A 12138-nucleotide genomic window follows, 5' to 3' on the forward strand; every position below is an offset into this window, starting at 1 on the left:
TCCAATCACGTGGCAGACACATGAGAAAGGCCTGAAAAATCAGTCTTTTGTGAGGCTGTTTCTGTTTCAAACGTAAAGTCCCCCTGAACTCTAAATTAGTGTTTTATACAAGAGTTCTGCTGATATGATTGGACATGTGGTGCAGAGTGCTGATATTTAGTATAACAGCAATAGGACATTTCTCTGTTTATATAACTCTGCTTGTCTATGTTGTATGGAAGTATTTTCCAGATAAATTACAAAACAACTTGCAAATTGCCGTTTATATTTGTGTACACATAAACTGTGACATTCACTATATTGCCAAAGGTTTTGAAACACCCCTCCAAATCATTGAATTCAGATGTTGTTTTTTAGGGGTTGGGCTTGGCCCCTTAGTTTCAGTGAAAGGAACTCTTAATGCTTCAGCATATTAAAACATTTTGGATAATTTCATTCTCCCAACTTTGTGGAGACAGTTTGGGGATGGCCCCTACCTGTTCCAACAGGACTGTGCACCAGTGCACAAAGCAAGGTCCATAAAGACATGGATGAGTGAGTTTGGTGTGGAGGAACTTGACTGGCCTGTACAGAGTCCTGACCTCAACCCGATAGAACACCTTTGGGATGAATTAGAGCAGAGACTGCGAGCCAGGCCTTCTGTGCAGGACAGTCAAGTTCCTCCACACCAAATTCGCTCATCCATGTCTTTATAGACCTTGCTTTGTGCACTGGTGTGCAGTCATGTTTGAACAGGAAGGGGCCATCCCCAAACTGTTCCCACAAAGTTCAGAGCATGAAACTGTCCAAAATGTCTTGGTATGCTGAAGCATTAAGAGTTCTTTTCCCTGGAACTAAGGTCCCAAGCCCAACCCCTGAAAACCAACACCTGAATGATTTGGAGGGGTGTCCCAAAACCTTTGGCAATATAGTGTAATTCAAATGAAAATGCAAATCGTATATATTACAGTTTCAAATTTCAAATAGAACAACAATTGCATTTCCCGTCTCTTACTAGTATCAAAATAGCAATTTTCCTGTTTGCTATTACTTATGGAACCTGCCAAATTTCAAATGTAAAGGATACCTTATATGCATGCTTGTACAGTCATTAATAAAATGATCAGGGCTTAAATAAAAAAGTCTTACCAACTTCTATAAAAAAACTAAAAATAAAAATAAAATGCAAGAAAAAAAAGAAAGAAAGAAGAAGAAGAATTGGGACAAACCCAAATCTGAGTTCATGGCTGATTTGATCCTCAACGTATATTTTTTGCTGTATCGGTGGTCAATTAATTTCAAATTCTAAATCAACATTCACTATTTGGTCAGTTCATCAGAGCGTTATCAGGGCATAAATTTAACAATGTCGAAATGAGATTGACTCATTGATAACACATACTGCTGACCTTTGTTCTTTGTCAAAACTTGAATGGAAAAATCTGAGTTCTGTGCATGTGCATTTGGATTGTAACAGTCTGCTTTGTAGGAATGAAACCTGCATCCACAGCGACCCTTTGCAGATAAAATATAACAATCCTGGTTTAAGGAATTAGCTACAGATTAAAGACTGGGTGGGTAGCATTATGTGATGTCTGCACTGCCCTGGCACCTAATGCACTTCTGGGAACAGCACATGACCATGAACGAGCAGAGAGAATTCAAGCAGGTGGCAGAGATTGACATGGAAATGATTCAGGCTTGGGCAGTGCTTACCATTTCCCACTCTACTATTATTAGAGATCAAACAGACAAAACAATGACCACATTGTTGGTACCAAAAAGCCATAGGGGAATGCTTTTCTACATGTCTTATTATAACCCCATGGCAGGGCACCTTGGGATGGAAAAACAGTAGTCCAGTTAATGGCTTGCTTTTACTAACCAGGCATCTGCTTCGATGTTTATAAGTGTTGTGTGTCCTGCTGCAAATGTCAGCTAGGGGATCTGCCAGCCATCCCAAACATGCCATTGCATTCTCTTGCTCATACTGAGATCCACTTTGACTTTACAAAATTTTATTAAAACAATTAGAATAGAGACTAAAGCAATCTGCACCAGTGTCTATCATCCTTAAACAGATAGGTTAATGGAGCATGTTTATCAAACATTTAAGGACATTTAAATCTCTTCAAATAGATTATTGGGAAAAGTTTTTCCACCTTTTCCACCTTTACTGTGAAAATGAAAGCTATATATTAAGGTGGAAAACAATAAGAATCATTTTAAGGGGAAAAAGATAAAAAAAAGTGTACAATAAACTGGTTGCATAAGTGTGCACAACCCTAAAATAATACTTAGTTGAAGCAACTCTAGATTTTATCACAGCATTCAATCTTTTTTGGCTAAAAGTCGATCAGTTTGGCACATCATGACTTACCAATACTTTGCCATTCTATCCTCCAAAAACATGTTAACTTGGTCAAATTGGTTGGGCATCTCCTGTGCACAGCCCTCTTTAGGTCACCACCCAGATTTTCGGTTGGAGTTAGAACTGGACTCTGGCTGGGCCATTCCAAAACATTGATCTTATTTTGGTGAAGCCATTCCTTTCTTGATTTGTGGGTATGCTTTGGGTCTTTTGGGTTTTTGGGTCAAGCTGGAAGGGGAGATTTCTCTTCATCTTAAGTGTTTTAGCAGAAACCTTAAGGTTTTTTTGCCAAAATTGACTGGTATCTGGAGCTATTCATTATTCTGTCCACCCTCATTAAAGCCACTTCCAGCTGAAGAAAATTAGCCTGAAAACATGATGCAGCCACCACCATGCTTTAATGTGGGGATGGTGTTCCTTATGTGCTGTGTGTTTATGGGCAAAAAAACATAAAAACTTAAAAGAAAAAAAAAACTTATACTTTTGTTTAAGCTCCACATGGTTTTTTGTAATTAGATGTATTTTTATTATTTTCTGCAAACTTTAGCCAAGCTTGGGTTGGATTATTATTATTTTTGTCAAAAAAAACTTTCGTATTGCCACCCTCTCAGTGTAGCCTAGACATATGAAGAATTCAGGAGGTTGTTGTCACATGGTGAGAGCAACCAGTACTTGCCAGAAATTGCTGCAATTCTTTTAATGTTGCTGTAGGCCTCTTAGCAGCCTGCCTGACAAATCTCCTGATTTTCTCATCAATTTTAGGGGGATGTCCTGTTCTTAGTAATGTCACCGTTGTGCCATATTTTCTCCACTTGTTGATCATTGTCTTTACAGTGTTTCATGGTATTTTCAATGTCTTGTTTTATTTGTAATCCTCTCTATTTGATTTTCCCCATCAATGAGATCCTGTACTTGCTTTGTAAGTAATTGGCTTTTCTGGTCAGATGTTACCAAGAAGATGTCAGTAAAATCCTATAGGAACAGCTGTATTTGTGTTTAATCAGTCACTTTAACTGATATATACAAATTAGTATTTAACATGATTTTGAATGTGATTGGTTGATTGAACAGTGCCACATTCCTAATTATAAAAGGGTGTGCAAGCTTTTATTTTTAACCCCCTGCCAAATGATTCTTATTGTTTTTCACTTTAATACATTGGTTGAAATTTCACATAAAAGTTGGAAAAGGTTCTGACATGATTTATCTTTGTTAAATGTATTTTACACAACAGAAACTTGACATTTTAACAGGGGTGTGAACACTTTATATCCACTGTGCCACTTTACATACATACATACAATGTATATAATGCACACATTTTGCACAAATATATAATTACTCTTTTCTTAACACTTTATCTGCTGTACATACAACTTTCACATTCTTCTCTATGCACACACTGACATAGCCTTATTTACTGATGCACATATTTACATATTTATCTGCACTTGTTCATTTGCACAATTTCTACTATTTGTGCTTCTGGTAGATGCTAAATGGCATATCGTTGCTATGTACCTGTACTTTGCAATGACAATAAAGTTGTATCTATCTATCTATCTATCTATCTATCTATCTATCTATCTATCTATCTATCTATCTATCTATCTATCTATCTATCTATCTATCTATCCCTTATAAATTAATGGAGGGAGGCAGTCTCTTTATTCTGGTGACAGTAGGGGCAGAAACACATGAGTTGGGGTTGTAGTGTTCAAAAACAATTGATCTGACTCAGGTCCTAGTTTGAGTCTTTCATTATTAGAAGAGGGCAGAGGTTGCCAGGTTGAAATCTGAATTTCCAGACATGTTCGCTCCCCTGCCTGGCTGCAGAAACATCACATACAGATTTGCATAGTGACTCCTCTCAGCGTGGTTGTATGTAGCCAACCATATCACTTATCTGAACACAAAAATTGTTTCAAGAGGAATTAGGGAAAATGCTGGAGACGAGATTATTAGAACACTTGTTCTCATGCTAGTTCCCAGAGAAGACAGGGCAAACAGCTTCTGTGTGGACTTTTAAAGGTGAATATGATTTCTACATTTTATCATACATTTTATGCCTATTCAATGCCTCCTACTGAAAAGCTCTTATATCAGCTGGGAACAGCTCATTTTTTTCAACCCTGGATTCGCCCAAGGGCTATTGGTACATTCCATTGTCGTCAATGTCTAAGGAAAACTGCTTCATTTTGCAACAAATTTTGACTTCTTTTGGTACTTTTTCTTTTGTGTTGCAGACCAACAAGGGGCTAGGGGCCTTTCTGTCCCAGGTAGTGGATAACCCAGTGCTGTACATCTAGGTAAAACTTAATTGGTCACAGACTAGACTGAAACTAAAAATTCTGATCTATAGTTTCATGTTCATCTTTTGATCTCATACCCAAATTTCTTCAGTGTATAGCAAAACCCCCAAAAATTGCTCTTGTTGTTCCAATACTTTTGCCTGGAACAGAAGATTGTGTGGCTGAGGTTTATGTTAGTTTTCAGGCAGAATTACAAAGAAAGCCTTATTGAGCTCTAAAATGTGATGTGTTTTAGATCACTTATTTTGACGATCACCTCCCTGATGAGAAAAGAGCTCCACCAAACCCTTTGTGCCCCCAACCTGTGTACCCCATCGCAGTACCAGGCTTCATCTGATTGTAATACAGCACAGTAGGTGGCAATATGGACACAAGTTGAAGAAAGAGGAGAAGAAGAATGGGTATTTATTTCTGGAGCAAATGACACTAAAGAACTGGGCGGGTCTTGTCACTTCCCGTGATACTTTGCATTTTGGGTTTTTTGGCCCTTGCGAGGTGCCGTAGTATTCCGTAGCACAGCGCTCTGGCCTCGATTATTGGAAGCTTTCTGTGAAGGTCGTGCAGCGAAAGGTGACGTTTCCTGGGTTGATTTTAGTTCCTTTTTACTGACGTTTTTTTTCCAATATTGTAATGTATGTGGACTCTAATATGAATTATACACACACATATTTATATATATATATCTATATGTTGTTACATTGGATCATACATTTAACGAAATGTGCCTGCTCTAAACCTTGTACCCTGTGCTAGCAGCTAGCAAGCTAATTTGTTAGCCGTGCGTTTTCTCATCATATTGATGGAGAGCTTACTGTAGGCTTCGTTAATGAATGTTTCTTACTTTGTAAAACGATTAGAGGATGTTTTCAACCCCTTAATCTGTGTCTCCATTTGTTTATTTTTAGGCATATAAAGTGGTTTAGTAGCTAGTAGTTAAAACAGCTAGTGGTTTCCTAGTACAGGCTGTGTAAGGTTTTTTTGTTGTGTTGTTTTTGTCTTGTTTATTTACCTGCATGATATTAAAGCTTATTCGGCACTAGTTTTCTTCGCTCTCATATAATGTTCTCCCGAGAGAAATGACATTTTCGATACTTTAGTATTGTTAATAGAAGTATGCGTAATGCTTAATCTGTTTCTACAGCAGGAAAATTCCTCTCCGCATTTCCTGTAGGGTCTCTCTCTCTATCTGCTGAGATTTTAATCCAAGTCGCAGTTTAAGAGCTTTAGGAGACGGGTATAAATAAAAGTAACAGCTACTGATATATTTATTAGCTTGAAAAGCTATATGAAATACTGCGATCATACGTTAACTTGGTGATTTCGTTTGATTATAATGTTACTTTGGGTGCTTTACATTTCATTTTCAGTATAAATATTTCATGTTTCAACCTTCACTATGTCTAATACCCCCTCCTGATTTTCTGTGTGATCTACAGATTATTCAGCATGTCTCTTCCAAAGCCTCAGATGAGAGGTCTCCTTGCGAAAAGGTTGAGGTTTCATCTGCCCATTGCTTTCGGGTTGGCTCTGTTTGCAGCCGCTGCATTCAAGGTCAGTAGGAATGTCTTTTGGTGCAAATGTTAATAGATAAAGCGTAAAAGTCACTGGTTGATTAGTTGTAGATGTTGCACCGATAAACTGAACAAACCTCACTTTGTTGGTATATAATTGCTGACTGTAGCTTATACATTATGGCCCAGTTCACACCTAGCATTAAGAAGTGGACAGCCAAGAGGTATAGCTGTTCACTCTTGGCGTTATGAATGCGTCTTCGGTGATCACTTGTGATTGGATTTCATACAATTCCACTGGAGAAATGCAGTCATATGCATTTATATGGCTGTTTCTTGCTGCACTTGTTTTTAGGCAGAAATTGCCCTGCATGCCATATCTCATGTACCTTTATGGACGGTTTCAGATGTTATATTTTCTGCCTATGCAGTTGATTAGTTTGACCTTCATTACCGTCCGGGGCACATTTACGTTCACACTGCAACTATGTTGAGACCTTATTCCCATACCACTGCCGAATATGGTTTGAGAAGCTAAATCATAACATGATCTGATCAACCAAGATGCATGTTAATGCCCAGTGTGATTGGCACCTATGTAACTGGAAGTTTGTGGAAAGTTTCTGTCTATATATCTTCCTTCCCTAAACTGTTTCCACAAATCTGTAAGCCCACAATTGTATAGCATTTTTTTAAAATGCTGTAGATTTAAACATTCCCTTCACTGGAACTAAGAATCCCAAATCTGTTCCAGCATGACAATGCACAAAGAGAGGTCCATAGTAACATGGTGGTTTACCAAGATTCGTGTGGCCTCCCTTCCTGACATCAGTGTCTGACCTCATTTATTACACACACACACAATCCAAAGACGTTTAGCCATATATTTTATAAATAATGTGGGGTTTTAATAACGCTTTTGCACATGATGCATACCACTATCATACCACTACCATGCTGGTGTCACTGATATGCTAAAAATGGCCCACCACACACATGGTTGACACCACCTACTGATTAAAGGAAATATAGGCTGCAAACAGTCATATCATTTCCCTTTAAATAAAAAATGAAGTTAGTTATTTAATTTTTAGTAGTTTGGGTAAAACCTTGTAGTCAAAGCTGCTCACTTATAAAAACAATGAATAATTTTTTTATTATTATTATTTGAATTTTAGCCATTTGCTTTTGAAGGACACCTTCAGAATGAAATGTTTTCACTGACAATAGAGACAAATGCAGGATATTTGTAGGAAGATGATTTTTTTCCTTTTTTTTTGATGCTTTGATTTTAAACTCATTTCATTTTAAACTCTAGTTCACAGTCACAGAGCCACGGAAACAGGCTTATGCTGACTTTTACAAGCAGTATGATGCCATAAAGGAGTTTAACAGTATGAAGGAGGCTGGGGTTTTTGAGAGCGTGAGGCCCTCTGGTGAATAAATTGATGTAAGTATTCTCCTGTTGTCACAAAATATAGTCTATTGAAATTTGATGTATTATCATGTGTTCTTGACTTGTTCAAAGAATGTTATAGCGCAATTCTGAAATCTCTTGTACATGTGTGCAGCTTGAATGTTCAATTCAATATGAATATTGCTCAAAAAGAGGGTAGAAAAGAAATCCTAATTCTAATGTCTGTGTTCTTTTGCAGGGTGCTTCTGTCTCTGCATTTCTGTTGTATCCTTCCCCTTACTGGATGTTAAATATATTATAAACATACAAATAAACCATTGTCAACTTCTGTACATGTGCAGCAATTTCTTGAGCCATTGAAAAATAAAATGTCTGTTGACCCTCTGTTTGCTTAATGTATTTATATATTTGGTCATATATGCATAATGAAATAAGAACAGAAGAAATTGGCACTATTTTATCAGTAAAGTGAACAGTCTCTGGCAGCAACCAAACTCCTGACAGTCCGTTTGTGAAGTTGTTTTTATATCTAAAATGTAGCCATTCGGAGCCTGGATGTTGGACAGACAGCTGTCTAGTTGAATAGTGAAATGTAGTGAAGTGCAGGAGATTAAAAACATGCTGAATATATTGTTTCTCATTAGCTTTGAAAATGTCTCCTTATATAAGCATTTATTAATTGTACATTTAAATAATTAATATAATTAACTACAATTTAATTATGAAAATTGCATAATTGTAAATAAGCTCCAAAAGCCTAAACAGAGCTGTGGATGTGTGAGACTATATTGGTTGACAGTGGCAGCTATAGGTAACCTAACAACCTGAGCAATCCTTGTGCTAGAAAATGGGGAAAATGCCAGAGGACCTTCCACAACGCTTGTGTTTTTACATGCATTCATGATTGAATGTTGCATCTTGTGTTGATGAATTTTGTACACATTTCTGATGGGGTGCTTGTTGATAGTAGCAAAAAGAAGGTAAGTGTCCGGTTCGTGTGCACTCTACTTTCCTCCTTCCAGCTTGACTTTGAGCAGGCAGCTTGCATATGTTTCTGGTTTAACAAAATGGATTAAAGTTAGGTTTAGTGCTGTCTCATGTAACTGCCATTTAGTGTTTTACTGCATACAAAAAGTTTTATCAGATGTGAACTATTCTTTTTATTGTGATCATGTGACAATGAGTATGTTACATATGCTAATAGGCTTTACAGCATTGATGATGTGTGTAAAACATAATGACTGTCAATTGTAGTTCAGAGTTAATAACATGGGAGGTGGGGCCACACATGAATTACACTAAATGTATATAAAATGCTAAAAATTAAATGCAGTTTTGTTTAAGCACAATGATGGCCAATCAGCAGGAAAAGTCAGTTTAATTTCTGTGTTTGCAATATAAGAAGATATGAAGTAAACAGATGGCAAATTCTGCCAAAAATCTGTTTTAGCTATTAGGTTTTTCTGTCCTTTACTGATTTAAGCATGTGACTTCAACTTAGGAAAATAATTATGACCACACCACACAAAAAAATCTGAGTGGCATCTACCTGCCAATATTCATTATTCCACATCCACCTCCTCTGGTTTTGCTTTATGAACATCTAGATCAGGGGTTCCTAAATTAGTGGTGGTGACTCCAGGTGGGGTCACTTTATTTACAAATTGGGTAGAGTTAATTATTTTTTTGTTTCATAAGTTAAATAAATGTTAGAATATCAAAGTTAGATTTTGTAATAGTTTGAAATGTTGCTGTGGGTCACAGCGTCAAGACACATTAAAAAAATTATTAGGGTACATATTATTTTCAGTAATAAAATGGACAAATTTTTCCTGCTAAAATAACGATTTGTTGCATCTCCAACTGCATAATTACTAAGATCAGCCATAACATTAAAACCACTTACAGGTTAAGTGAACAACATTGATTATCATGTTACAGTTGCACTTGTCAAGCGATTGGATGTATTAGGAAGCATGTGAACAATCAGTTCTTGAAGTTGATGTGTTTGAAATACAGAAAAATGCTTAAGGATCTGAGTGACTGGTGATGAGAGCATCTCCAAAACTTGTGTAGTTATTTTTTAGTATTTACATCAAAACTGGACGATGGACTAATGGAAGAAAATGGTCTGATGAATCACGTTTTCTTCTGCATCATGTGGACAGCTGGGTGCGCCACTTACTTGGGAAAGAGATGTCACCAGGATGCACTATGAAAAAAAAAACCAAGCTCATGGAGTCAGTGTGATGCTCTGGGCAGTGTTCTATTTGGAAACCTTGGGTCTCCTGGCATTCATGTGGACTTTGACATGTACAACCTACCTAAACATGTTGTAGGCCAAGTACACCCCTCATGGCAACAGTATTCCATATTGGCAGTGTGTGATGTGATGGACAAAGTGTTAGAAAGTATTAAGTGGGATGGACTTCATCAGTGTCTTTAACATCACTGTGCATAAATGCATTGGACATTTTAAAGCTCATCTTGGAAACCTGACAGACAGGGATGTTTGGGCTCTGACGAGCCATTTAGTGAATGTCACGTGTAGGCATAAGAAGAGTAACTTTTGTCAACTGAGTGGCTTCACTCTACTGCACTCTAAATATTTATTATGCTGTCAAGTTTACATAGCTTATGTGTTTCTATACACACAGAAATGTAATGAATATTTATCCATTGAATAAAAAAAATAAATCAAGAAATTAAGACAAAAAAAGTTGTTGTTTTTTGTTTGTTTTTTTACAAACATTGATCTTTTGTTTAAATCAATATTTTATTTTGAATGTATATTTTAGACTTTCTAGGGCTAGGGCTTCCCTTTAGCTATATTTCCTTATGTTTGTGACATTATAAGAATTTTGGAAATTCTTTCATGCCCCTCTCATGATTAATACCAAAATAGATACCATGCATGCATTTTTAGCTCTTTGAGGACTACTGCTCCTGTACTCAGATGAAGATCCTACTGAAATAGCTGATCTTTATTTGGGGTTAGTTAGAATATTTTAATCTGTATGTATAATAACTTTTGAACATGAGATTGAATGTGATTGTTTCATTTTGAACATAGCCACGTCCCCAAATTATAAACGGATATGCACACTTATGCAACTAGGATATTGTAACTTTTTATTTTTTTCTAAAATTAATGTGATTCACTTCACTTTTATATGTTATAATTTATAACATTGAGGGTGATGATTTATCTTTCATGATGTATGTTATCATGATTTTCCGTTTTTTCATTATACCAAAAACCTGCTGTGTTAAAAGGGGTTTGTAGACTTTTTTTAATCCAATGTATGTTTTCTGGGCAGCCCAACTGGGCCCCATAAGTGCCCATGTACAGGAGCACACATGTGGACCCCAATTGGTACAAGTTCAACACATGTTGCCCGTGTGAGTGATGTGCTTGGTGGCCACAATCACCTGTGAACAATAGATATTGCTTTATTTATGTTTCACATCAAATTTGCCTTTTTGTTGCAGATTTTGCACTTTTTGCGTGTGTTATGCTGTTAAGAGACATGTACCGTAGACATGGGTTAAAATAACTTGAAATTCTACCTTTGAGAAAGTCTTCTCTTTTTTTTGGCTGTTTTATTGTGTAAAATGTGCCGTTTATGGTATTTTGTGAAGGCCACTAAATGGCTGTGCCATACAAATGCTTTGTGATTTATTTGGCATTCCACATCAGCATTTCTGAAATTTTTAGTTTACCCACAATAATGAATTATTGATAACTGAGACCCTAAATCAACAAGTGACATGCACTCTAGTATTTATTATAAATACCATTGCTTTACACCTTTTTCAGGAATGTTTTTCCTTTCCTTTCTCACTGCTAGTTCTAAATGAGAAGGAGCCCTGGTGGGAATGTGGTGTTCTATTTCATCTCTTAACTGTTAATCGTATATATCCTGGTTAAGGTGTTTAATAACTGTCAAGGTAGCTCAAGTAATGCCAATGAGGAGAAGACACTTTTTTTAGAGTGGCAGGTCAAAGAAATGGCTGGGTGTCCTGCCTGCTTTCAGGCCATTTTACTGGCATTTGTAAGTTGTGCACCGGGCACAAAAGAAATAGCTTCACAGAATGCTGCAAGGTCAATAGATTGGTATATAAAATTGGGTAAACCCTGGTTTTAACCACAAGGTCACTCTCAAGTCTCAAGCTTACAAGACCCTTATACTAGGTTACCTTGCATTTAGAAATGTTTCTGGACAGCTTTACATCCTTCAGTTGCAGTTCCAAGGAGTCAAACCGCAGGCAGAGGTAACCTGGCTGAAGATAACAAACCTGTGTGCATTTTGGGATACGCAATGAGTTGACTTGCCAGTACCAAAAAAGTCCACATGTACTTTGCTATATTTAGCCTAGATTTGGGAACAGATACCACACTCCTGGCTGTAACAGCAGGTCTTATTTAACAATCTTTTAGCACAGTTGTGTGTTAATTTTTGCACAAGCAAAACCAAACAAAAATTTCTGCCAGAAGGTTTGGAAGCACTTATTTTCTTCATACTTATGTGTGCATGTTGAGCAAAC

The 12138-nt window shown here is 36.9% G+C and overlaps 1 protein-coding gene across 2 annotated transcripts; it reads left to right on the forward strand.

Moving 5' to 3' along the window:
• The first annotated feature begins 5075 nt into the window (after positions 1 to 5075).
• LOC131361118 (cytochrome c oxidase subunit 6C-1) lies at positions 5076 to 7974 on the forward strand. Of its 2 annotated transcripts, none has more exons than XM_058402036.1 (4): positions 5076 to 5232; positions 6099 to 6213; positions 7492 to 7623; positions 7829 to 7974. In XM_058402036.1, the coding sequence occupies exons 2-3, from the start codon at positions 6109 to 6111 to the stop codon at positions 7615 to 7617; spliced, it is 231 nt and encodes a 76-aa protein (XP_058258019.1). In that variant the 5' UTR covers positions 5076 to 5232; positions 6099 to 6108; the 3' UTR covers positions 7618 to 7623; positions 7829 to 7974. The 2 variants fall into 2 exon arrangements, with proteins under 2 accessions (XP_058258019.1, XP_058258020.1); XM_058402037.1 differs by having other exon boundaries at positions 5145 to 5294.
• The last annotated feature ends 4164 nt before the right edge of the window (positions 7975 to 12138 follow it).

Source organism: Hemibagrus wyckioides, linkage group LG11 (assembly GCF_019097595.1).
Source record: "Hemibagrus wyckioides isolate EC202008001 linkage group LG11, SWU_Hwy_1.0, whole genome shotgun sequence".
NCBI classification, from domain to species: Eukaryota; Metazoa; Chordata; class Actinopteri; order Siluriformes; family Bagridae; genus Hemibagrus; species Hemibagrus wyckioides.

What these genes read in the sequence shown, in the direction of transcription:
- LOC131361118 (XM_058402036.1), top strand. Translation starts at nt 6,109, where the DNA reads ATGTCTCTTCCAAAGCCTCAGATGAGAGGTCTCCTTGCGAAAAGGTTG. An exon ending in TTGCAGCCGCTGCATTCAAG is followed by an intron (nt 6,214 to 7,491) that starts GTCAGTAGGAAT and finishes TTTAAACTCTAG; the next exon opens with TTCACAGTCACAGAGCCACG.